The sequence below is a fragment of the Bison bison genome, unplaced genomic scaffold, assembly GCF_000754665.1.
Source record: "Bison bison bison isolate TAMUID 2011002044 unplaced genomic scaffold, Bison_UMD1.0 scf7180017864380, whole genome shotgun sequence".
NCBI classification, from domain to species: Eukaryota; Metazoa; Chordata; class Mammalia; order Artiodactyla; family Bovidae; genus Bison; species Bison bison.
The window spans coordinates 5,382,551-5,410,053 of NW_011494952.1; the positions used below are offsets into that span (position 1 = coordinate 5,382,551).

General features: G+C 41.5%; 1 protein-coding gene across 12 annotated transcripts in view; it reads left to right on the forward strand.

The window, feature by feature from the left end:
• Positions 1 to 27,503, forward strand: part of RHOBTB1 (Rho-related BTB domain containing 1) — a 140,127-nt gene that overhangs the window by 84,053 nt on the left and 28,571 nt on the right. For 10 of the 12 annotated variants that reach the window (XM_010857423.1, XM_010857422.1, XM_010857427.1 and 7 more), the window contains 2 exons: positions 17,285 to 17,486; positions 18,031 to 18,134. In XM_010857423.1, coding sequence (XP_010855725.1) covers positions 17,295 to 17,486; positions 18,031 to 18,134 — 296 coding nt within the window. In that variant the 5' untranslated portion in view covers positions 17,285 to 17,294. Of the gene's footprint in view, positions 1 to 575; positions 2,309 to 6,625; positions 7,088 to 17,284; positions 17,487 to 18,030; positions 18,135 to 27,503 lie in introns of those variants that run through there. The other 2 variants (XM_010857430.1, XM_010857429.1) reach the window with 2 other exon arrangements.

Consider the following 27,503-nt stretch of genomic DNA (forward strand, 5'->3'; position numbering starts at 1 on the left):
TCCATGGCCTTCCATCTATATGTAGAGTTTCTTACGTTTACCCTCCACCTCACTAGTTCATTTTACTATCTTTTCAAGGCTGCTATTGACTGTTGCCAGTGGTTTGTGGAGAGGGCAATGGCACCCCACTCCAGTACTCTTGCCTGGAGAATCCCATGGACAGAGGAGCCTGGTAGGCTGCAGTCCATGGGGTCACTAAGAGTCGGACATGACTGAGCAACTTCACTTTCACTTTTCACTTTCATGCATTGGAGAAAGAAATGGTAACCCATTCCAGTATTCTTGCCTGGAGAATCCCAGGGACAGAGGAGCCTGGTGGGCTGCCGTCTATGGGGTCGCACAGAGTCGGGCACGACTGAAGCAACTTAGCGGCAGCAGCAGCAGTATGATTTTGAATGTGGCTATCCTGTATTTCGGGCTTCCCAGGTAACTCAGTGGTAAAGACTCTACCTGCCAGTGCAAGAGATGTAGATTCAATCCCTGGGTCAAGAAAATCCCCTGGAAAAGGAAATGGTGACCCACTCCAGTATTCCTGCCTGGGAAATCCCATGGACAGAGGAGCCTGGCGGGCTACAGTCCATGGAATCACAAAAGAGTCAGACACAACTTAGCAACCTAACAACAAATCCTGTATTTAATTTATACGTAGCCTTTACTTATCATGTCCTATTGCCTACTTATAGCCTCATCTGCTGTTAGTATACCTGCATTGTCTTTTTTGGCCTGATCAAATATATGAATAGGATTTTTTAAAATTTTTCTTCTGCTTCTTAGAACATATTTCCTTCAGTAGAAAACTTTTCTCTCTGTCTTTAGCTAATTACTTGCACCTTTCTATGTCCAGGCTTTTAATAGACCACATGTTGAATGATCTCTGTGTACTCTATCCATATTAAAAAGGATTTATGCTGGCCAAAGATTGAAGTATATTTGAACATTCCAAATGCTTGGATAAACTTAAATTTGTCAGAGACCAAAACAGAGCTCTGTAGAGACCCAGGAACCCACCCAGCCCCTAACAGACAAGCAAAGCTACTCAGTTTGGTTTGGGCTGAAAGAACTTAGGAGGGTGAGCTAGGACTTCGGTGAGGAATGTCACCACTGAAGATACACCGACGTTCAGCCTTAGGGATTGTCCCCCCTCACCCCACTGCCTCTGGCTTCAGCCTCTCAAGATCAATCACTTCCATTTGCAGTGTCAAAACTGAAACTGCCCGCTTGGGCAGGCTGGAGGAAACAGAAACCAGTCTATCCCACGCTCAGTGCTGTCTCCCTGCCCATCCTCAGGAAGGAGCGGTGATATTGCAGCCTGCCGGTTTCACAATGACTCTCTAGCAGCTCTGCTGTCTCCTCTTTCCACCCTGTCCCAGTGAGTCCAGCTTACATCACTCCGGATCACAGGCATGTGTGGCAAAGAGCATCCTGCTTCCGTCCAGGCCGTAGAAATGGGCAATCTGTTGGTCTTCAGCAACCTTCTCATTTGGCTTCATGGAGGTGAATCTGGGCAGAGATCTTTCCAGTTTCTGGTATTTGGTTACTCCTTATGCTTAGTTTCTGGCACTGTTTTGGAGTCTGCTCTCTATACAGAATAAGGTTAATTCTACTGGGACCTGGGTAGAGGGGGATCCAAAGCATCTGATCATTCATAGCTCACTTGCACTTGAAGTCCAGCTAATTGCCTTATGTGACATGGCTCTTGTAGACATAAATTGAACTCTGTCTTCCAGACTAATTTTCATATCAGTTATAAATCTTTCTCCCTATGTAGTGGCTGCATATGCCTCCCTTCTCCCCTTCTTTTCTAGCCAAGCAGTAACTCACCAAAAAGAGTTGATATTCCCTTGAATTAGGATGCTAAAGTCTAAAAACGGATGAGAACTTTATGAGACCCTTATATGTAAATATTACCAAGATTCATAAATTGACTCTAGGCACTAGAGCACAGTGAAAGTCCACATTCCTTTATTTTTCTAAATCAGATTCAGCCCTAAGCCACTCCTGTTTGCCTGTATCTGGGCTCCTCCCTATCCCCTGCCTTCCCATTTGGTGGAGGGGCCTGGACCTTGGTCCCCGGTGGTTCCCATGGTTACTGATGCTCTTCCTGCTGGGGTAGCCATGGCTGGTGCAGTGCCATCTGTCAGAGGCTGCTCTCGTGATGGGCCACACAGATGTCCCTCAACGTGTTCCTCTGCAGGCTTAGCCACACGCCGCAGCTTTCGAGGCCACAGGCTTAATGATCAGTCACCAGAGACGACCAAGTGCCAGGTCTCTGCCAGCCCCACGTGGAAGGTTTCCTAAGGAAGCTGGAGTAAGTGTTTTTGTGTATATAACTAAACAAATATTTATGGCAGGCCATGTATGGCCAAGGCACCGTGAAAAGATCTGAGGATTTAAAGATGATTAACAGTCTCTGTTGTCAAAGGTGCATAACCTTGATGAGATGGAAACGAGACATATATAAGGCTCATTGTCAATATTGCAAAGGAAGTGAAGTGAACTCACTCAGTCGTGTCTGACTCTTCGTGACCCCATGGACTGTAGCCAACCAGGCTCCTCTGTCCATGGAATTTTCCAGGCAAGAATACTAGAGTGGGCTGCCATTTCCTTCTCCAGGAGATATTCCTGACCCAGGGACTGAACTCTGGTCTCCCACATTGTAGGCAGATGCTTTACCGTCTGAGCCACCAGGGAAGTCCCAAAGGACAATTAGATAAATACCATAGGAGACTGGATAAAAGGAGAATGTGCTAAGTGCATCTGTTTCCAAAATGGACTTGAATCTCTGCTTTGCTCCATCTCTGCCAATTCCATCCTGGTCACAGCCACCCTTTTTCCCTCTTGGAGAACATAGGAGCTTCCTAGCTGGGCCTGTGCCACTGTTCAGAATCCAACCCCATGCTCTCCACACAGCAGTCTCAGGGATACTAGTGATACTTTTTATTTAGTTTTTAAATATTTATTTATCTGTCTGTGCCAGGTCTTGGTTGCCCCATGTGGGATCTAGTTCCCCAACCAGGGATCAAACTCGGGCCCCCTGCATTGGGAGTCTTAGCCCCAGGACCACCAGAGGAGTCCCTGGTGGTACTTTTTTAAAAAGCAAATGAGAACGTGTTACTCCCCTGCTGAAAACCCTTCAGTGGCTTCTCACCGCACTGAGAATGAAATCCCAACTCCTGGCGGTGGCCTCAAAGGTCAAGTTTGATCTGAGCCCGGCCCTGTCTGCCCAGCAGCCTTCCCTCCTCCCAGTTCCCTCCACTCAAGCTTTTCCACCCGTTCCCCATCTCATGACCAGGCCCTTCTGATTGTTTAGAGAGCAGCAGGGGGGCCTCCTCCTGGAGGCCTCCCACCCATCATTTTCTCCCATAACACCTTTTGTTTTCCCTGAAGAAGTTTACCAAATGTACAATGGTATCCCCCTATTCAGGGATCTCTCCCTACCTGATGGTGAGGTCCCTGGGGCCAGCCCCACCCTGGCCTGTCTCCTGGTGTGCACCTGTGGGCCTGGCACTCACTAAGTACAGCGTCTGTTTCTTTAACCAAGACAGCCCGAGGCCTACAAAATATTTCAGTGGGTGGATCAAGGGCACAAGAAATAATGGCATAATCAACATTGTCAAAGGCCACGCCACACTGCATAGTTGTAGGCAAAAGTAGGCCGGAATGTCTCAAACATAGCACACGCTTTACTAATGGTGATTTTGAATCCTACCCTGGAATGTGTATGCATATTTTAAGCTGTTTTCAATCATTGCTTTTTTTCAATTGAGACAGTTGTTATTAAGGGCAGTCAGTAGAAGAAGTAGTTTACTTCTAATCCTGGCCCACTTCCTCACTGACATGGAGCTTCGAAAAATGAGAGCGTGATCTGGTGTAGGTCATTACAGGGCTCTGCTGAGGAGGAGTGAATGTTTTAAAGTGTCTCTGTATTATTTGTATTCCTGAAGTTCTCTGCAGTGCTCTTTTGGTTACTTAATCTCTTTTTTGTTTTGATCAAAACTTTGACTTGAACAAATATTGCTGATTGGAATGATGAAAGGCAATATTATCCTGGAGATATATTTTAGTGAACTTTTGATTTAAAGAAGCCCAGCCCAGCTCTGACTGTCTCTTTCCCAGGTCTGGACCTATTCTCTGTTCCAGCTGAGATGTTTATATAATGCATAAGGCTGCTCCTGCCTGACTAGGACTGGTGATTAAGAGCTCAGGATAATGAAATCTGCACAGTTGAAACTTGGCTGTTGGCTATAGTTATTATGCAACTCTTAACATTTCCCTTTTGTTTCTGCCAATAATATAAAATTCTCAGTCTTTCTTTCATAGCTAACTCTCCAAAGATGCTCAAATTTGTTCCACTAGGTTTTTTAATGACCAAGTTAAATTATTTCTTAAAGTTCAGAGTATATGCTTTTCTAAAGGACAAGAAAATTTAGTGGCTGTGCAATTGCCCTGTTCAAACTGTCAATAACAGCTGAATGGAGCTTGAAGTACAAAGGCCCCTCTATGGTCTTAGATTTCTGTCTTTAAGCAGACTGCTCATCCGGCCTTGACTGCATTAGCAAATATAACAAGAGACACGGCAAAAGTGACAGGAAGAGAGAGCATATTCTAATAATGGGGTCATGTGGAGCAATTAGGAGGTCTTAGTGAAGCATCTTAGACAAATGGTCAACCTTTCCTGGCCCATCCTCTCTAAGATCTGAATTTCTAGTGTTACAAGAAAATTGCACCCTTACCTGAATTCAAATAGTGACCCTATACTAATGTGCACCCATTTGGAACAAGAAGGACTATCTTGGGTTTTATGCACCACAGCACCCACAAATTACTCAGTTATGGAGACAAGATTCTGATAGTCATCTAGCTGTCATGTAACTGGGGACGTGAATGTGCCTGACTCTTCCTGAGAACCTGTTTGTTAAGAATAGGACACCATGTAGACCATCATCTCAAGGACTCAAGGTGAGGGGTAGAGCCACCACCACAGGAAGGAAAACACTTTGAAGAGGAGCGTAGGGCAGCTGAAGTCATGTTAGGCTGCATCTCTGTTTCTCCTGTGGTTGGCCCTGGAAGAATCACAAGTATATTGGGGACCCATGGGCCAGAGAGAGCAGACAGAGCTTTATAGAAGAGGGACATTGTATGCTCATATAGTCCAAGCACTTCAGTGTATGGCAGTGGGTGGGCCAAAAGTTTTGTTTGGGTTTTTCTATAAGATGTGATGGAAAAAATCTGAATGAACTTTTTGGCCAACCTATTAGTACCCCCAGAAACACCTGGTGGTTCATTCATTCAGTGCACAAGATGGGCACTTTGATGTTACAACCTCAAGAAAAAGATAAAAAGGTCACAAACCACCATTCAGTGATTTGCTAATATAAGAAAAAATGAGTGAAAGAGAAACAGAGTATTTGTGTTTTCGATTGCTTCTCCTAAAATAATTTATTGATACAGAGGAGAAAGAAATTTAGTCTATGGGGAGGTGGGGCAATAAGGAAAACTTTTTAGAGGAGGTAATATCTGAGTTGGGCTTCCCAGGTGGCGCTAATGGTAAAGAACCTGCCTGCCAGTGCAGGAGACATAAAGAGATGTGGGTTGGATCCTGGGTCGGGGAAGATCCCCTGGAGGAGGGCCTGGCAACCGACTCCAGGATTCTTGCCTGAAGAATCCCATGGACAGAGGAGCCTGGAGGGCTACAGTCAGTGGGGTTGCAAAGGGTTGGGCATGACTGAAGCGACTCAGCACAATATCTGAGTAAGATTTTGAGGAATGAATAGAATTCACCAGGCAGATGAGGAAGAGTAGAGGTTCAAACAATGTTTAGAATTCTGAGAGTCATTTTGTGTGGCTAAAGCAAGTTGTGTTAGTTCCCTATTGCTGCTGTAACAAATTACTGAAAGTTAAATGTCTTAAACCAATAGATTTATTATCTTACAATCCTAGAGGTCAGAGGAGTGAAATGGGTCTCACTGTGGTAAAGTCAAACTGTTCCTGCTGGAGGCTCTAGGGAAGAATCTATTTCCTCACCTGTTCCAGCTTCTGAAGATTACCTGTATTTCTTGGCTTAAGGCCCTTCCCTCTATCTTCAAAGTCATCTTCTATTTCTCTCTGATTCTGACCTTTTGCCTCCTTATTTCACCTGTGAAGGAAGCTTGTGATTACACTGGGCCTACCCAGCTAACCCAGGATAATCTCCTTATAGTAAGGTCAGCTGATTAGCAACCTTAATTCCATCTGCTACCCTGGTTCCCACATGCCATGTAACAGAACATATTCATAGCTCCCGGAGATGTCAACCATAGACATCTTTGATGATCCATTATTCTGCCTACTATGCATGTAGTACAGAAAGTTGAGGGTGATGGTGATCACTCCAGAGGGGCCTATAATTAAATGTTAATTATATATATAGGGTATACATATGGGCTTTCCTGGTGGCTCAGTGGTAAAGAATTCACCTGCCAATGCAGGAGATGTGGGTTTGATCCCTGGGTCAGGGAGATCCTCTAGAGAAGGAAATGGCAACCTATTCCAGTATTCTTGCGTGGAAAATCCCATGGCCAGAGGAGCCTTGCGGGCCACTGTCCAGGGGGTTGCAAAAGAGTCAGACCCAACTTAGCAACTAAACAACAAACAGCTCTATGTATGTGGTATATTTTAAATGGAGAAGTCAAGGTTCTGGAGGTCTTCCTAAAGTAGGATGTGCATGTTTCAGCTAACTATTGCTATGTAACAAACCACCCCAAAACTTGGTGGCTTACACAACAGTTTATTATTTGTTATGATTCTGTAGGTTGGCCGGGTGATTCATCAGCTGGTTTCACCCAGGTTCACTCATAAAGCGACATTCAGCTGGAAGGTTGGCTGGCCTAGAAGATCCAAGATGACCTGACATTATGTGTCCTCTGGTGATGGCCAACAGCCAAACTGCTTCGGTCTTCCTCATTGAGTTCTTATCTTCCACTGGGCAGGCCTCAAGACCTTGCTCCATCAGCATGCAGGACCTGTGGAGGCCTTGATTCCAAAACTCACACAGCATCGCATTCATCAGATTCTTTTGAGTTGGGCCAGGAAGTCACTTATTTAAGAGGTAGGGAAATAGATTCTAGCTCCTCATGGCAGTTGCTGCTGTGGCCATATTTCACACAGCACAAGCTGTAAAGATAGGGGGTTTTGCTCTGAGAGCAGAATCTCGAGATTGGAGATTTCAGAGGTAAAATGTTTCTGGGTGATGACAATATCCAGCACATGGCTAAAAGCTATGCATGCCTCAAGTAGAGGGTGCTGAATATCCCTGGCACTGAAGAGGTGAAGAAGCTGCGAGGCTGGGTATGGGCTGCATCATCCTGAGCACACAGGACCAAGCTGCTGGCGAATGTGGAAGCGTGAGGTAAAGTCTAGCACATGACAGTGATAATGGCAGGGGCCAGATAACCAAGCAAGGCGGGATAACTCGATAGGCAGAAGATCAAGACCACACTGTTGCAAGTCAACCTAGTGGAGGGAGGCTAGTCTGCAGAGCAGTAGCTCACTAAGTCCTTCACTTCCCAGCCTCCACAATGTCTTATTCATGTACCAGTTTTTTCTTTTGATATTGAAATAGTTGATTTATAATGTTGTGTTAGTTTTAGTTATACAACAAAGTGATTCACTTATACATACATATATATATACATGTATGTGTGCTTTTTCAGATTCTTTTCCATTTTAAGTTATTACAAGATATTGAATATAGTTCCCTGTGCTATACAGTAGGTCCTTGTTGTTTATCAATTCTATGTATAGTAATGTGTATCTGTTAATCCCAAACTCCTACCTTATCCCTTCCTCCCACCTTTCCCTTTGGGTACCCATAAGTTTGTTTTGTATATATGTGAGTCTGTTTCAGTTTTGTAAAGAAGTTCATTTATATCCTTTTTTTAGATTCTAGGTAGAAGTGGTATCGTGATACTTGTCCTCTCTGTCTGACTTACTTCAGTTAGTATGATGATCTCTAGGTCATGTTGCTGCAAATGGCATTATATCATTCTTTTTGACAGCTATGTAATACTCCATTGTGAGAATATGTGTGTGTGTGTGTGCATGCACCTGTGCACACGCTTCTTTATATCCATTTATCTGCTGATAGACACAGCTTAGGTTGCTTCCATGTCTTGGCTACTGAAAACAGTGCTGCTATGAACATTGGGGGTGCACATATCTTTTCAAATTAGAGTTTTCATCTTTCTGAGATATATGCCCAGAATTGGGATTGCTGGATCATATGATAACTCTGTTTTTAATTTTTTGGGGGAAACTCCATACTGTTCTCCATAGGGATTGCACCAATTTACATTTCCACTAGTAGTGTAGGAGGGTTCATCCTCGCTAGTATTTATTATGTGTAGACTTTTGATGACGGCCATTCTGACTGGTGTGAGTTGATACCTCATTGTAGTTTTGATTTACATTTTTCTAATAGTGATGTTGAACATCTTTTCATAGGCCTTTTGGTCACCTGTATGTCTTCTTTGGAGAAGTGTCTATTTAGATATTCTGCCCATTTTTTGATTTTTTTTTAATGTATATTGAGCTGTATGAGCTGTTTGTATATTTTGGAAATTTGTCCCTTGTCAATCACATCATTTGCAGATAATTTCTCTTAACCCATAGATTGTCTTTTTGGCTTGTTTATGGTTTCCTTTGCTGTGCAAAAGCTTGTAAGTTAGTTTAGATCTCATTTGTTTACTTTTGTTTTTATTTCTTTTGCCTTGGGAAACTGACCTAAGAAAACATTGCTATGATTTATGTCAGAGAATGTATTGCTTATGTTTTCTTCTAGAAGTTTTATGGTGTCATGTCTTATATTTAAGTCTTTAAGCCATTTTGAGCTAATTTTAGTGTGTGGATGAGGGACTGTTCCTTTTTGTTTATTTATTTTTGGCTGCCCTAGGTCTTCCCTGCTGCATGGGCTTTCTCTAGTTGTAGCGAGTGGGAGCACCTCTTAATTGTAGGGCACGAGCTTCTCACTGCAATAGCTTTTCTCGTTGCAGATCAAGGCTCTGGGATGTGCCAGCTTCACGTGGGCTCAGTAGCTGTGGCACAGGGGCTTAGTTGCCACACAGCATGTGGAATCTTCCTAGACCAGGGATTGAACCTGTGTCCCCTGCATTGACAGATGGATTCTTCTTTTTATGGGGACTTTAGCAAATGTTTCGGAGAAGGCAATGGCACCCCACTCCAGTACTCTTGCCTGGAAAATCCCATGGATGGAGGAGCCTGGTGGGCTGCAGTCCATGGGGTCGCTAAGAGTCGGACATGACTGAGCGACTTCACTTTCACTTTTCACTTTCATGCATTGGAGAAGGAAATGGCAACCCACTCCAGTGTCTTGCCTGGAGAATCCCAGGGATGGGGGAGCCTGGTGGACTGCTGTCTATGGGGTCACACAGAGTCAGACACGACTGAAGTGACTCAGCAGCAGTAGCAGTAGCAAATGTTTTATGTTTTTAAATTTTATTTTTAAGTGGAAGATAATTGCTTTACAATATTGTATTGGTTTCTGCCATACAACAAGGTAAATCAGTCATAAGTATACATATGTTCCCTCCCTCTTGAACATCCCTCCCACCCCCGAGCCGATCCCACTCCTCTAGGTCATCACGGAATACCAGGTTGAGCTCTCTCTGTTATACAGCAACTTCCCACTAGCTATGTGCTTTACATATGGTAGTGTATATGCCTCAATGCTATTCTCTGAATTCATTCCACCCTCTCCTTACCCCACTGTGTCCACAAGTCTGATCTTTATGTCTGCATCTCTGTTCCTGCCCTGAAAATAGGTTCATCAATAACCATTTTTCTAGATTCATATATATGTGTTAATATATGATATTTGTTTTTCTCTTTCTGACTTACTTCACTCTGAATAACAGGCTCTGGGTTCATCCACCTCACTAGAACTGAATCAGATTCATTCCTCTTTATGGTTGAGTAATATTCCACTGTATATACATACCACAATTTCTTTATCCATTCCTCTGTCGATGGACATCTGGGTTACTTCTATGTCCCAGCTATTGTAAATAGTGCTGGTAGATGGATTCTGAACCACTGGACCACCAGGGAAGTCCAAGGGAGTGTTCTAATTTCACTGACTTACATGTGGCTCTTCCAGCTTTCCCAACACCACTTGCCAGAGAGACTGTCTTTTGTCCATTGTATATTTTTGCCTCCTTTGTCAAAGATTGACTGTAGGTTTGAGGGTTTCTTACTGGGCTCTCTATTCTACAGAGAATAGAGCTTTTTGTGCCAGTACCACACTGCTTTAATTACTGTAGCTTTGTAGTATTATCTGAAGTCTGGGAAGGATATGCCTCCATCTTTGTTCTTTTTCCTCAATTGCTTTGGGTCTTTTGTGACTCCATATAAGTGTTAGGATTATTTGCTCTAGTTATGTGAAAAATTTGATAGGGATTGCAATAAATCCATAGTTTGCTTTGGATGGTATGGCCATTTTAACAATATTAATTCTTCCAATTCCAAGGCCATGGAATATCTTTCCATTTCTTTTCAGTCATCTTAAGTTTCCTTCATCAATGTTTTAGAGTTCTCAGAGTGTAAATCTTTCACCTCCTTTGTCAGGTTTATTCCTAGGTTTTGTTTTGTTGTTTTAGGGGGCTTTTTTTTTTTTGGACATGATGTTAAAAGTGATTTTTTTTTTTTTACTTTCTTTTATTTCATTGTTACTGTAAAGAAATGCAACAGATATATGTATATTAATCTTGTATCCTGCTACTTTGCTGAATTTGTTTATTAGTTCTCATAGTTTTTGTGTGGAATCTTTCCGATTTTCATATGCATGTTATCTACATATAATGACAATTTTACCTCTTCCCTTCCAATATGGACACTTCTTTCTTTCTTTCTTTTTGTTGCTGTTGTCTGATTACTATAGCTAGGACTTCTGATACTGTGTTAACTAAAAGTGGTGAGAGTTGGCATCCTTCTCTTGTTCCAAATTTTAGTGGGAAGGCTTTCAGTTTTTCACCATTGAGTATTATGTTGGCTGTGAGTTTGTCATAAATAGCTTTTATTATGTTGAGATATGTTCCCTCTATACCCACTTTCCTGAGAGTTTTTATCACGAGTGGATATTGAATTTTATCCGTTGCTTTTTCTGCATCTATTGAGATGATCTTTTGACTTATGTCTTTTCTATTGTTGATGTGATATAACATTGATTTTACATATGCTGAACCATCCTTGTGACCCGAGGATGAATCCAACTTGGTCATGTTGTAGGACCCTTTTTTGGGTTTTTTTATTCAGTTTGCTAATATTTTGTTGAGGATTTTTGCATCTGTATCCATCCAGGATATTGGCTTGTAATTTTTTGGTAGTGTCTTTGCTTCATAGAATGACTTTGGGAGTGTTCCCTCCCCTTTAGTGTTTTGGAAGAGTTTGAGATGTTTTGGTGTAAGTTCTTCTTCATATGTTTGGTAGAATTCCCTAGTGAAGCCATCCAGTCCTGGACTTTTGTTTGTAAAGAATTTTTTTTTAGTTACAGATCCTATTTCCCTTTTGGTCAGTTCAGATTTTCTGTATCTTCTTGGTTCAGTTTTGGTGGGCTGTATGTTTCTATAAACTTGTCCATTTCTTCTGGGTTCTCCAGTTTGTTGGCATACTATTGTTTGTAGTAGTCTCTTATGGTTTTTTGCATTTCTGTAGTAACATGTTATTTCTCCTCTTGCATTTATTTTACCACTTACTTGTTTTAAAATAAACTTTTTTAATCGAAGGGTAATTGCTTTACATACTTTTGTTGTTTTCTGTCAAACATAAACATGAATCAGCCAGAGGTATGCATATGTCCCCTCCCTCTTGAAACAAACTTTTGACTTCAAAAAAGTATGTAAGTAGATTTTTCAGATAGCATTTTAACTATCAGCCTTCATATCCTGAAGAGTCAGTGAAAGTATGAAATCAGTTTCAAGTAGGTTTAATCTCACTCAAAACCTACTTGAAACTGATTTCATTACTGGGTTGGGAAGATCCACCAGAGAAGGGATAGGCTACCTGCTCCAGTATTCTTGGGCTTCCCTGGTGGCTCAGATGGTAAAGAATCTGCCTACAGTCCATGGGGTCGCAAAGAATTGGACAATACTGAGCAACTTTAACTTTCACTTTTTTTACAGAGCTGCCATGGTATCAGTCTCAATTCTTCCCAGCTGTTCTTTTCCTTTTGATACCTTCCTAGTCTCCTCAGATATAGATCTAAAGACAAAAGAGGCCAGCTGGATTTATGGTGGTGATATTTATTAACAATGTTAAATGAATATTTATTATTCTCTTCCCAGGTAAATAAAAATCAGAAACCAGATAGTTATTATTCTGATGGTCCTTAGAGCTCATGCAACCATAAGAGTGCTAGATACGGATAAATTTGAGCCCATAACAAGCAAAGAACGATACAATTGCATATGTTTATAATTATAATATTTGTTTATGTGTAACAGATGAATAATTGGCTTACAAGAATAGCATGAGTTTACATCTTTGACTGTGATTTCAGACTCTTAAAGTACTTTTTAGATTGCTGCTAAATAAATTTCTACCCAAGAGGAAAGATGTGGAACCTCAGATTTTGGAAATCCAGCACGCTCTTCCTGGAAATGCCCCATGTAGAGTGCGTGATCCGGGCTGAGAGGATTTCATTCCGCCTGCCTTTCACGTCCTTACATGTTGTCCCCTTGGCGCAGAGCTCAGCACCTTTTGGCAGTCACTTTGATTTTGTGCAGACTGTTAGAGATTAGAGGACCAGCGGATGTTATTATGACCTTTGACCCAGAAATTCTTTTTAGGACCGTGCATGAGATGTGTCTATAAATAAGTAATGATATTTTTGTAACCACGGCCTTAATATAAAGCCAGGAGGGCTTCTGCCCCCCTGAAAGTCATCGTCTGTAAAAGCTGTGCAGCTATTCCACCAGAGCTGCCATGATTCAAGTTATTTGGGGGACTCCTCTTTGGGGTTGCTATCAAAGGAAGTTCACAAGCCAATAAGAAAACCAGTTTTAGATTTTTTGTATTGTGTCCAAATTTTTACTAAATCTAAACATTCTTCCAAATTTAATGGATTGGCTTTATTTGACTTTTATCTACCTAAAGAAAGTGAAAGTGTTGGTCGCTCAGTCACGTCCGACTCTTTGAGACTCCCCATAGACTATAGCCCACCAGGCTCCTCTTGTCCATGGAATTTTCCAGGCAAGGATACTGTTGCCACTCCCTTCTCCAGAGAATTTTCCTTACCCAGGGATCAAACCCAGGTCTCCTGCATTGCAGGCAGATTCTTTACCATCTGAGCCCATTTTATCTATCTAAAAAAGTAAAATTCACTCCAAAAAGTAAAGTTTGAATGTCACGTAGGACATTCAAAATAATAGACCTTAGGTTTCAGAGTTGTGAGTCTCCAAATGGAACCTGTTTTTTTCTGACACAGCCTATCCCATGGTAATAGCACCAGAAGCTTGTCAAAGACTGTTATGAAGTGCTGCTGTTTTTATTCTATAATCTAGAAATGCTGCATAAAAAGATCTTTAACCTAGCTTTCCAACTCAATTATCCTTTAGCTACCTGTGACCTCCTCTTCTCCCCTTCCCCACCTAGAACTTTTATGGCCTTCTTTTTATCAGGTCAGCTGTGCTCCATTTTGTACTTAGGGTCTTAAGTTTTCAATAAATTATCTTTAATTGCTCTACTAAAGTGTATCCTTTGTATAGGTCTTTATGAGTCTTAAGTTCATGATTTTTGCATCTAATTCTGGTCTTCCACCTGACTCACTTTTGTTGTCGTCTCTAAGTATTCATTTCAACATCATGATTATAATTTTGGAAGCATCTGTGTGTCAGGTATTACACCAGTGGCTGAGAACCTCAGTTCACCTTCTGCTCATGACATTAGGAAATCAGGGTACTGTAATTCCCACTTAACAGATGAGCAAGCTGAGGCTCAGATGGTGCAGATAACTTGCCTAAAATCACATAAAATGGCCAGAAAGAGGGGAGACGAGGACTCAAACTCCCATGCACCGAAAGCAGGATTTCCCAGCTCCCCCACTGTAGTATTTGGGGCTGAATAATCCTTTGTTGCAGGGGCCGTCCTGTGCATTGTAGGATGTTTAGCAGCATCTCTGGCCTCTGCCTACCTGAAGCCAATAGCACCTCCCTCCACCCCACTGGGATAACTAAAAATGCCTCCAGGCATTGCCAGATGTTCTAGGGCCAGTATTTAGGAATCACTGGAAACATGGCAAGTCATGCTTTTGCCATGTTATACTATTAAATCAAGAACTGATAAAACCACAGAATTTTAAGGCTGAATTGTAAAGAGATTGATTTTTAGAGTCATCACACCTGGATAATCATCAGAATTGGAGATATTTAAAGACTTTCATTTCCAACCCAAGACCTTCAAAATATCAGCATTTGCCAGCTGGGGGACAGGTATCTATTTTAAGCCTCTTCACAGTGTAGGCTCAGACCTTAACCTCACCACACATCTTTTCCTTGAATCACTCCATTCTGTTCCTGCCAAATAGTTCTCCATCCTCGGGTTTAACACCTCCTGTGATGCTGTTATCTATGTTCAGATGGTCCTAACTGTGCAGAAACACAGTTCTTCTTAATATTGTTCCTTCTACCTCTCCTTTTATACCTTTTATCTCACATTATCCAAATTATCATTTTTCTTACATCGAATGAATTAAACATATACTGAGTCCCAGTTATGTATCAGGCCCCACTCTGAGCATTTTTTTTTTTATTTTTTATTGAAGGATAATTGCTTTACAGAATTTTGTTGTTTTCCATCAAACCTCAACATGAATCAGCCATAGGTGTACATATATCCCCTCCCTTTTGAACCTCCCTCCCATCTCCTGCCCCATGCCACCCCTCTAGATTGATACAGAGCCCCTGTTTGAGTTTCCTGAGCCATACAGTAAATTCCTATTTTACATATGGTGATATAAGTTTCCATGTTATTCTTTCCATACATCTCACCCTCTGCTCCCCTCTCCCCATGTCCATAATTCTATTTTCTATGTCTCTTTGTCCATTGCTGCCCGTAAATAAATTCTTCAGTACCATTTTTGTAGATTCCATATATATGCATTAGAATATGATATTTATCTTTCTAACTCACTTCACTCTGTATAATAGGTTCTAGGTTCATTCACCTCATTAGAACCGATTGAAATGCGTTCCCTTTTATCGATGAGTAATATTCCATTGTGTTTATGTTCTACAACTTCTTTATCTATTCATCTGTCAATGGACATCTAGGTTGCTTGCATCTTCTAGCTCTTGTAAGTAGTGTTGCTGTGAACAGTGGGATACACATGTCTCTTCCAATTTTGGTTTCCTCAGGTTATATGCCTAGGAGTGGGATTGCTGGGTCATATGGTGATTTTATTCCTAGTTTTTTAAGGAATCTCCATCCGTCTTCCATAGTGCCTATATCAATTTACATCCACACCAACAGTGCAAGAGTATTCCCTTTTCTCCACACCCGCTCCAGCATTTATTGTTTGTGGACTTTTTGATGATGATGGACATTCTGACTGGTATGAGGTGATATCTCATTGTATTTTGATTTGCATTTCTCTAATAATGAGTGATGTTGAGCATCTTTTCATGTGTTTGTTAGCCATCTGTATGTCTTCTTTGGAGAAATGTCTGTTTAGGTCTTTTTCCCACTTTTTGATTAGGTCGTTTGTTTTCCTGGCATTGAGTTGTATGAGCTGCTTGTATATTTTGGAAGTTAATCCTTTGTCAGCTGTTTCATTTGCTATTATCTTCTCTCATTCTGAGGGTTGTCTTTTCACCTTGCTTATAGTTTCCTTTGCTGTGCAAAAGCTTTTACATTTAATCAGGTCCCATTTGTTCACTTTTGTTTTTATTTCCATTACTCTGGGAGGTGGGTCATAGAGGATCTTGCTTTGATTGAGCATTTTTTTAACCATGGCTATTAAGACCATTATGAACTCATTTTTAAAAATTACCATCTAACTAGTTTTCTCAGTTTAACAACAGACTTACTCAAAAGAGCAATCACAGTACATTAAAATCTCACGTGGTTGGCCACCCATGCAGCTGATGCAGGGAAGCAGTCCACACCGCAGTTTGTGGGGGCTCCTGTTTGGGGGAAGTGGGGCTGCCAGCAGCTTTCCCTCTGCCTCTTCACCCCTCACCCAGCAACCCTCTTTAAACCTTTTTTGATGGTTTCAGAAATATTCCAAAATAGTGTGCATGCTAAGTCACTTCATTTGTGTCTGACTCTTTGAGACCATATGGACTGTAGCCCACCAGACTCCTCTGTCCAGGCAAGAATACTGGAGCAGGTTGCCACACCCTCCTCCTGTCCCAAGGATCGGATCCGCATCTCTTGCCTCTCCTGCATTGGGCAGGAGGGTTCTTTACCACTAGCACCACCTGGGAAGCTGTCTCCAAGGGAGCCCCTCATCTTAATAAAATCATTCTCTACCATATGCTGCAGATTCTTCTCAGGAAGAATTTTTTTTTAATTCTGCTTTATAGTGCTTCTCTTAAGAAGATATTTTTAATGAATTTGATTAATAAAAATTCATGAATGAATATAAATACAATTTCAGCAAGATATCAAAATTCACACAGTTCACTCTTCTTTAAAGTCAGATAGTCCTTTCTGCTTGCACTTTGGATCCTCTTCTGAGTCACCAGGATAGTTTAGAACCTATAGGATTTTTTTTTTAATTAATTTATTTTTTATTGAAGGATAATTGCTTTATAGAATTTTGCTATTTTCTGTCAAAAAGAGATCTTGGGTCTTTGGAAGATTATAATGGACATTATTGCAAAGGCTGGTTATGCCAGAATGTGTAAGGTTAAACCCACAGGTGCCCAGTTGTTTAGGGGGTCAACATGAGTAGCTAGTGAATTTAGAATATGTGCCAGCAGCCCTGACTCGCCTGGATGGAGCTCCAGTAGTCAGATTGTGTTTAGAGAAAACCAAGGAGAAAATAACACGTTAACCGGGATAAACCGTTTGGGGTCAAAATAACAATCCGGTGTTTTTGTACTTGTGTGAGATATAAAAAGAAAAGTTGAGTTTCAGTTCGGCTTCGTAGGAACTTCCAAACTTCTGGCTTAGGCTCGGGCACCTCCATAGGAGCGCCTGGGCCAAGGGAAAACTGCCTGACCCCCTCCCATCTTTGATTGCTCTGGAGAGCCCTGATGTCTCACGTGTGGTATCCACTCTCTTCTTCCAGAGTTTTATAAATGGACGCTGACATGGACTACGAAAGACCCAACGTGGAAACCATCAAGTGCGTGGTTGTGGGAGACAATGCTGTGGGGAAGACACGCTTGATCTGCGCCAGAGCATGTAATACAACGCTGACACAGTACCAGCTGCTGGCTACCCACGTCCCCACCGTGTGGGCCATTGACCAGTACCGAGTCTGCCAGGAGGTGAGATAGATGGGGTTTCTTTAGAATCCTAAGGATACATCATTGCTGTCGCCAGTCTGATTTTGATTTATTTGGGAGATATGTTTATTTATGTGATTTTTTAAAATTGAAGTCTAGTTGATTTACAGTGTTTTGTTACTTCCTGCTATAGAGCAAAGGGATTCAGTTATATATATATATATATGTTGACATTTTTTATATTCTTTTCCATTATGGCTTATTGTAGGCTATAGAATATACCCAGATTTCTAAAAAGCAGAGGAAGAACTTAACTTATGAGTTCAAGATAGAACTCCCCTTTTTCATGCAGCAAGAGAAAACAAAAGGAGAAAGCTGATTTGGTGTATGGCTCTGGTATCCTGAGTGAGGGTTTTTAGGACACATGGTTTCAGGAAGAAGAGTAGGACTTAGTTAAGTCCTGTTAGCTGGAAGGAGAAAACTAAATGCAAGTGAATCTCGGGGGCTTTGAGGGCTGATGACCTAGGGATTCTTCCCCTGGGGAACTTCTGATTGACAGCGAATTGGTGCCCTCTCTCTTCTGCAGGTCTTGGAACGTTCCCGGGATGTCGTTGATGAAGTGAGCGTTTCTCTCAGGCTTTGGGACACTTTTGGAGATCATCACAAAGACAGGCGTTTTGCATATGGCAGGTAAGCCAAGACTAGTGCAGTTCAGTTCAACTTGAATACAATTTCCTCTCCCAAACCCATCTCTGCTTCATGAATCAACAAAAACCACATCACATGGCCTTGAAATGTGTTGGTTTCTGCACTGTGCCTTAAAAAAGAAAAAAAAAAAAGACATTATTTCCTGATGTCAAGAAAAGCAGTCTTCATGGCCACTTGGTTCCTCCCAGGAAATACTTTATTTAAAACAACCGGTGCTAGTTAAATTGAATGTCTGCTGGATGAGGATTCTGTTGTATGTGCCAATCTTGGGCTACTTTGATTATTGTTTCCCTCAGTAATACTTTATTTGCCTACTCTTAAAATGTTTTAAGTTTATTTAGCAGTTGGCCACCCCTCTTCAGAAGGTCTCTTTTGTCTTTTGATGACCATTCTACAGAGTCTGATGTTACTTGCTTTGGGCTTTGCTGTCTGAAAAGTCTGTTATCTTTATTTGAAGGTCATTTTAAAAAAAAAACAAAAATATCTCTGAAATCATTCACAAAGGTACATTTCCAAAATGAACTGAAGCATTAATGTCTATTTTTCATTAAAAAAAAATAAGGAGGAGGAAAAAGTCCACTAAAGGAAAGATAAATCTAGAAGGACAATAATATGAGTGGGGACAAGGTCACAGAACCGTAAAATATTTAGCAACTTCTCCTTGTCACCATAACTCCATCGGCATCTCCAGGACTCCAGCTGTCTTAAAGTCCCTCTCGGCGCATCTGTGAACTGTCAAAATCCAGATGAGGAAGAGATTTCCTTACCCCTTAACTCATAAGTAAAGGCATGTCTTTTTAAGTTTAGAATTTAGATCTTTTTTAACATAAAACATCATGCTACCTCACAGGATGGCATTAGTTAGATACCCCCAAACACTTGAGTTTACTCCTTGGTATTGAGATAAGCATTTCTGAAAGGACCTCTCTTTCTTCAAGCCGGTAGCTTTCATAAGCCTCTGAACTCCTACTGGCACTTACCCAAGTGGTCTGGAGTACTGAATAAACTGCTGAAAGGGTTTGCCCTACTCCCTTCAGTCATTCACACACTGAAATAATCTGCAGTTTAGGCCAGTTTATTCAAGGGGGGAAAGAAGTATATAGAAGTAAAACTTTGATTTTAATGTCCCCTTGAACAGGAACTTTTGAACTTAATATCCAGCAGAGATAATACATTTCTTCTTGAGTTTCCTAGTTTGTTTTCTCTTTGCTTTATGTGATGTTCTTGATTCTTATCTTAGTTGCCATTTGGGTTTTTTTTTCTGTTATCTCATTATTATACACACACAAAAATAAGAATCAATGAACCTGCTTATAAGTACTATGCTGTCAGATTTTGTAATACCTGAGGTTTTAAGGAAGCATAGTTAAATGATGACTGGAAGCAAAGTAAGAATAAATACATAGATTTCAAAGGACTGTTTGTACCCCAGCTTCTAAAAAGGTATGGTGAATAAAAATGAACTTACTGAGATACTGGGTTTAGCTTCTGTAGGCAATCTCGACAGCTCAGTGGCTTATTGCCACTTGAAATTTATGTATTTGAGGTGACGAATTTTAAGTTCACTCCACCATGTAAAACTGGTCTTTTGGTAATATAAGGGCTACTTCGTTACCATGTGAGGTTCCTGCTTAGGGTTGACTTAATGGCACAGTGACCTTCACAGACCTGATATCGACAAGCATCTCCACTGGGCCTCCTCCAGCTTCCTGATATATCTGGGGTCATTTTACATGTCATGCCTGTGCTTGGTCACTCCCAACAAAAATAAGCTGGTCTCTCATGTGACTCTATCAGTACACAGTGCATTGTTCTGCTCCTTTATCTAATGTTTAGTTCTATCGACTGTAACCCATCCACTGCCCTCTTTGCTGGAAACAGGACGTGCTTTCCAAGCCAAGTCTGATTCTTTGAGCAACACAGAAGGACTCAGGAAACCCTCCCGTGTTTCTGGCTAAGCCCCTCATGGGCCTCACTTCATGTGGATGTTTCTTCCTCGTGTATCCTCTCTCTTTTCCTATTCTCCAAGCCTCCAGGCTTCCTGCCACAGACCCTGCCACTGGTCAGGAACAGAAACCGGAGCTGTTCTGTCCTGGATTACAGAATCTCTGTGTAAACACTAAATATGTCATACCACGTTGAGGTAGCACCAGAAAATTACGTCTTATGGCCGGGTCTGGTAGTAGAGGCTTCTTTTCCTCAGTACAGGGCTCTGACCACTGCCTTTCACTGCTGTGCAAGGGCTGTTTTAATTTCTGGGTAACTTCCATTTTTAGCTCCCTATCATTTGCGCAGGAAAAAAATCATAATTACAGTTTCTGACATTCCATTTGGTTTGCAGACCTGTTTTTTGACTGGTGTTTTTACTATACTTAGTGTGAATTACAAGTCGGTGGGATGTGATATATTCCTTAGACTTGGAAATGTATTTGGAACCTTTTAAAAATAACTCATTTGATTCTTAGGGTGACAGTGAGAGAAAGCAGATTCACACCAAGATGCCTTAGACCTCACCTGTAGTCTCCTTTGCTTCTGAGCACCAAGCTGGTCAACGAGTTACCACTCCAAGCCTTCTTTGGCCGAAACAAGTTCTAGTTTGCAGAGTGGGCCCGGGTGGTGTCAGTCTGCAGACTTGAATTTGCTATTTTGCTAGTGTGGTATAACTACAACCAGAATGTCATAGCTCTTATTATGACTTAAAGGTAACTAGTCAGCTAATTTTTTTAGCCAATTACATTAATAGCTCTAATTCATCAAAGCCCTACAGTGTGTCAGTCAAAATATTAGGTGCTTTGCCAGCACTGGTTTAGTTAATCCTTCCAGGAACTCTGGGAGGCAGAGATTATCTCCAGGTCACAGTTGAGGAGGGAGTTGAATTCTTTTCTCATAACCTGCCCAATTGTGAGTTTCAAAACCAGATTCAAATTCAGCTCTGCCTGAGTCCTGGCTCCCACTCTTTCCACTGTGACAAGCTACATCGACCTCATTTTAAACAGAATGAAACTGAAATCACCACCACCACCCCCCCACCCCCCACACACACACACACGCTGAAGGACTGGGTATTCTTTTGCTCTTAATATTTTTACAATGGCTAGAATGAGAAGAGATCTCAAAAAGTCATCTGGCCGATCCCTTTTCTCCAGGAAGGGAGATCATCCATCCAAGAAAAAGGTAGTGACAGGAGTCCTTCTATTGGACGGACATGAAAGGCAGCAGAGTGGCATCATATCCTGACCCTTACCTAACATGTTTGAAATCTTTCAAACCCTCCTTGTCTGGAGCGAATGACTCCACCTCTCTAGTAGCCTTTCTTCTTCCTACTGCCTACTTTCCACCCACTTTCAGATGAACTTTGGAAGCTCTTTCCTGGATCTTTTAAAATGTCAAGAACAAAACTGTACATGATAACCATGACTGTAATCAGCTGCTCTTTTTTGGCAAGGAAAAAAAAGGCTCTTTTTAAAGGGATATCACTCAAGAGTTTTCCCTTAGAAATATTATAAGAAGGAAGTACAGTCTTATGGACTCTGTGGGAGAGGGAGAGGGTGGGAAGATTTGGGAGAATGGCATTGAAACATGTAAAATATCATGTAAGAAACGAGTTGCCAGTCCAGGTTCGATGCACGATACTGGATGCTTGGGGCTAGTGCACTGGGACGACCCAGAGGGATGGTATGGGGAGGGAGGAGGGAGGAGGGCTCAGGATGGGGAACACATGTATACCTGTGGCAGATTCATTTTGATATTTGGCAAAACTAATACAATTATGTAAAGTTTAAAAAAAAAAGAAGGAAGTACTCACACTTAGGTGCCTGGCACTGAAATGTAGACAAGTAGGGTAGGCTCTGCCTTCAACAGGGTGCCTAGGCCCCCACTATAGTCACACACACATAAATAATTACCAATATTATTGTTCTCTTTCCTTGAAAACCTTCACCATTGCTGTGTCTTGGGGTCAGATAACCTTTAAACACACAAAGCTTATGGGGCTGGAGGTGGTGATAACAGCAGCTACAATTTAATCAGAGCTCCCCACAAGCCAGGTCTGTGCTCTACGTATCTTGTTGCCGTGTGATTCTTGCGGTGACCCTATAAAGTAGGCTCATTTCACAGCTGAGCTAGCATGCACAGAAAGGGGCCAAGGTCAGAGGGGTAGGAAAGAGTGGTACTGAACTCTTCCTGGTAGTTCTGTCTGGCTCCAAAGCCCGTTTCCTCTCTCTCCCTCAGGCTGTGGTGGCTGCTGACGATGACTGATGACCAACTTCACATTTATTCTCAGTCCAGTCTAATTATTGCAGTATTTTCTGTGGGCATGGAAGACCAGTGTTCACCATCTTTCCCCAGCTGTAACTAATATTCTATTGTTCCTCTTAAGTTCTTTAATATGTAGCTAATAATTTAATTCTCTTTATTACATCAATGAGTGGCTAAACAGGAGTCCTTTCATTTCCAGGAAAAAGGCTACATCCAAGCACACTCTGAGAGTGAGTGGGACCCTTGAGTGCTTTGTATGGCTTGCTTTCTCCCCACAGCTGAACACAGGCATGCAGAGTCATTGTATTGCCCTTACTCCAAAGAGTCTCCAGGCATATTTTCAGTCCATTTGGAACTCATTTATTATACAGATTATTCTTACACACTGATTTTTCTCAAGTGTTTTTTAGGCCCAGTGAGAAGTACAGTATGTGTTTTAAATGATAACATCAATCAGAGCGATGGTTTCTGTGTGTCTGTTGAGATAAGATGGCTCTAGTTTCACACTGAAGGCCAGGTAACCAGATATAGCATTAATGCATCCCATCTTGAATGCTTGGTTGAGGCCCGTTAAAAAATTCAGGACCGTGGGCGACCAGTGTTTATGTCTTTGTCTGATATTGTCTGTACTTGCGGTTAAAGGCAAGGGGAAAAGTAAGAAACGACTCATGTGCCTCGATAAAGTATTTTTGAAGTAGCTCTCATTGTCCGTGGCATATTCTAATTGCTGGGCCAGAACTAACATTCTAATGATGATTTCAGTATGGCAAACAGCCTGTTGGACCGAGAAACATATCCAGCGGAGGCGGACCAGGGCCAGGGCAAGCGTGAGCCATGTAAGGCACTCACCTTGGGTGTAAAATGTAAATAATAATAAAGGTCAGATCACTGTTAACTTATCTTCTCTTTCTGTCTCAGGCTCAGCATGGCAAATGTTACTGGTCCTGACTTCATTTAAAATTTTTGTATTTTGTTCATCATGGATTTTTTTTAACTTTAATTTTGATTTTTTGGAAAAATATGGGTCATCTGGATTACTGAGGCTTGGGGCACCTCTTCAAATTTTTCACCTGGCGCTAGTGCTTCACTCTTTACCCAAGTCCTGGCCCTGAAGATGGACTTTATAAATGGATAACAAAGCAGCAAAGGGAGGAAAGTTACCGGTGTGTATACTTTATAGAAGAGTCATCCAAACCACACTTCTAAATGTGTGGTCTAGAGGGATCTCGGGAAATTACTGCAGCTTGTTTCCTAAAGATATTTAGTCCTGCTGTGAAATAAAGGACTAGACTAAGACTTGCCTGGGTTATAGAAAATGGTAGAAAGACATTGGAAGAGCAGCCGGTTGGACTGAGGGAGGGGAATAGTTATTCCCTAAGAGGTTAGACCAAAGCTGCAAGTTCCTGTAGGCTTCCCTACAGTAGTAAAGAATCCACCTGCCAGTATAGGAGACACAAGAGAAGCTGGTTCTATTCCAGGGTTGGGAAGACCCCCTGGATTAGGAAATGGCTACCCGCTCCAGTATTCTTGCCTGGAAAATTCCCTGGACAGAGGAGCCTGGCAGGCCACAGTCCACGGGGTCGCAGAAAATCGGGCACGAGTGAACCACTGAGCACACAGCACAGCTAGCGCTCACACTTGAGTGTGCCGAAGCCGCTGGCTATCTGATGTCAGAGATCTGGGCAGAGGTGAGTCAGCAGGTTTTAGCCAGTACCTGAATGATTAGAAGGAAGCTACGCTTTGGTAAACGCTGCCACAGAAATATCACAATGCTCTTTGCCTCAGCCAAATGGGAAGAACCTTAGGAAGATTAGAGAGAGAGAGACTTTGAGTGAAGGAAACCAGGGGGAAAAGAGCACACACTGTGTGTGATTCCATTGCTGTAAAATTCTAGAAAATGGAGTGTAATCTGTAGTGACAAAAAATCAATCACTGGTTGCCTGGGAAAGATGGTGGAGGGAAAAATGGATTACCAAGGGACACTTTGGGGGTGACAGAAATGTTTATTTTCTTGATGGAGATGACAGAATCAGGAGTATACACCTATGTCAAAACTAATCACATTGAGTACTTTACTTATACAAAGCTTGTGTGTGCTAAGTCACTTCATTTGTGTCCGACTGTTTGTGACCCTATGGACTGTAGCCCACCAAGCTCCACTGTCCATGGGATTCTCCAAGCAGGAATCCTGGAGTTGGTTGCCATTTCCTCCTCCAGGAGATCTTCCCGACCCAGGGATCAAACTCACATCTCTTATGACTCCTGCACTGGCAGGCAGATTATTTACCATGAGCACCAACCACCTGGGAAGCCCCATCCAGAGTTTAGTGTATTTCAATTGTAGCTCAATAATTTTTTTTAGATAAAATAATTTTATGGGCAATCGAAGTAGTCTATAGTATGTGAGGAAATTTTCATGGCTGACACTATATGTTTTGATTATTTATAGAACGTAAACTTAGTTCTCATTGAAAATATAAATTATTTGTGTCAACTTTAGCAGGGAAAATATAAGACCAGATCCTTAATAGCTGAATATAGGAAATGGGATAGTTCTGGCACCTCCAAGCTAATGTTGTCCCCAAACCAGGCTGGACCCCTTTTCCCAGAGATAGAACCGTCAGCTGTGTGGACTGTAATCCAACCAAGAGGCCTGTGTCTTTGACTTTGATTCTGTAGCTTTTTTCTGAGAAGGTACATTTGTCCAGGTATCCTGTAATAACCGAATAAAGTCTACCACGTTCCCTGAAAGTTTTCCGTTTCTCCATCAATAGTAACAGTTTTGTCTACCATGGTCAGTTCTTTCTGGAACCAGAGAATGGTGTGAGGCCAAGAGAAAAAGGAGGGGGTGTAGTCAGCTACCCCCTCAGAACTCTCCCTTTTTGCCAGATCTGTGAATTTATAAATTGGGTGGAGGCGGGGGAGGGGATGCCTTTTCTGAATGAGTAGTCTTAAACAGAGAATTGCATGTATTAACACTAATGTTTTTCCAACTATAGTTTGTTTCTCCTCTGGGTATCATTTCCAAGTTCTTTATAAGAATTATTTAAAAAATAATTGTATACTTATACTTTTAATCCATTTACCCGTAGAGGAGGGCATTAAGTAAAACAATTGAAGGGGGATTATTACTGCTTTGTGCTAATCCAAAACAGAAAAATATGTTAGACTAAATGTATACAAGTAATTAAAAGATTTTAATGTAGTAGAAATTTATGGATTCTGTGCTGAAGCACTCAAGCACAGGACTGTAGTGATGCCACTCCACCTGGCACACAGAAAATGTGTCTGTATCACCCCCAGCCTACTGTCCCCCACTGTCCTGCCTGCTCTGAGCTGGTACATCTTGTATTGTAACCAGAAAACAAAATATCAGAAGAGCCCAACCCAGTACTGTGCCCGGGATGAAAATGTCCTTGGGAAACAGCAGTGCCAGATGAGATAGGAACAGGGCTTGACTGATGACTGGGGTCACTTGTGTTCCAGGACCTGGAAGGATGCTGGCTGCTGCCCAAACACTGGGCACACGGCTGGGAAAAATGGTCCTTTGTGGTTGAGCCCAGGAAAACATTTGTGGACCCAAAAGATCCCACAAACTTATGAATAATGAGGCCGCTGAGATGGGTAAAGAGATGAGGAATATATGTGCTGTTCAACACATTAACGTCATGTGTTCGGCCTTCTTTTGACCTTTTTTCTGTTACTACTTAATAACCGCAAGCTTGACATGTTAGGTCACATACAGCCAAGTGTGTTGCCTGCTCATCATGGACAAAGAGAAAACAACAGTTTGTGATGTTTCTATACCGGAATCTTCTGATGAAAAAAAATGTGTTTCAGCCTGCACAGTTTTCCCACATAAAATAGGTGGTAAGGAGAAAGAGACTGCTGAGTAATTCTACAGTATCTTCACAGGATAATGCTATTACCATCTTTCAGCAATTCCATATCAATGGGCTGGTAAGCCAAAGGGAAAGATCTCTTGTTGAGAATGTCCTGCCATTCTTATTAACCACAGTATACACGATATATATTTGGTGACTTTTGAAACCATAAACCATATTTGTCTGACAATAATTGGTACCTTATGGTTTACAAACCACTTTCACAGATATTTTTCTTGGTGAATCTTAACAGTCATTATCAGCTACTGTTAATATTGACCATTTATCAGATTTCTAAAATTATTCCACTACTTTGATCTTTCCCCAGAACAATTACCCCCAGTCTAGAAAATACAGTTAGAAGGATAAAGTACTGAATTACCAAAAAATAAAACAAATTAGCAAAAATCTCTTGTAAATTCATTGCCTTGGTTATCTTTTTATTTCAGTGCTTTTGGAGATTGGGGGACTTTGGTGTTTTTGAAAAACAAGATGGCCTATGAAATGGAGGATGTTATCTTAACCCTTAATTCTGTGAAACTAACCCAGAATTAATCCTGAAAATAACCTGCCCATTTCTTTATATTTCCTTTTTGCTTCTGGATATAATCTTAATTCCTAGAAGAGATCATTAATCCATTTTTATTCTGGCATTATGAAAGTATCCAATTAGGTGGGACAAATAGATTTTAAGATAAATTCAAATAATTTAAAAATATATATTTAGTGGATAAGCTCTGCTATAGACCAGAGATGATGATATACAGCTGCATGCGTGCTCAATCGTGTCTGAGGCTTTGCGACCCTACAGACTGCAGCCCACCAGACTCCTTTGTCCATGGGATTTTCCTGGCAAGAATACTGGAGTGGGATGCCATTTCCTCCTCCAGATTATACAATAAATGTCTGAAGAAATATAATAGCTCACATATCATTTTTTTATTAAAAGTTAAACATACCCCCTAACTGACTTATCTTAGGCCTAAATTTCTTTTAGATTTTGAGTCTGTAGACACACTTGCATCTACATCCTTCAGAATCTACAAGGCTTTTTTACTTTATAAGCGGTCACTGAGGGCCTGTCTTGTTACAAACACTGTGTTGTGCTCTGTGAAAGAGACAAAACAGAATCCCTAAAGATGAGACTAAGAGCAGCGGGGAAAGCCAGCAGCATAAAAAGTTTCAGTACAGGGTTAAAATGCTGAACTAA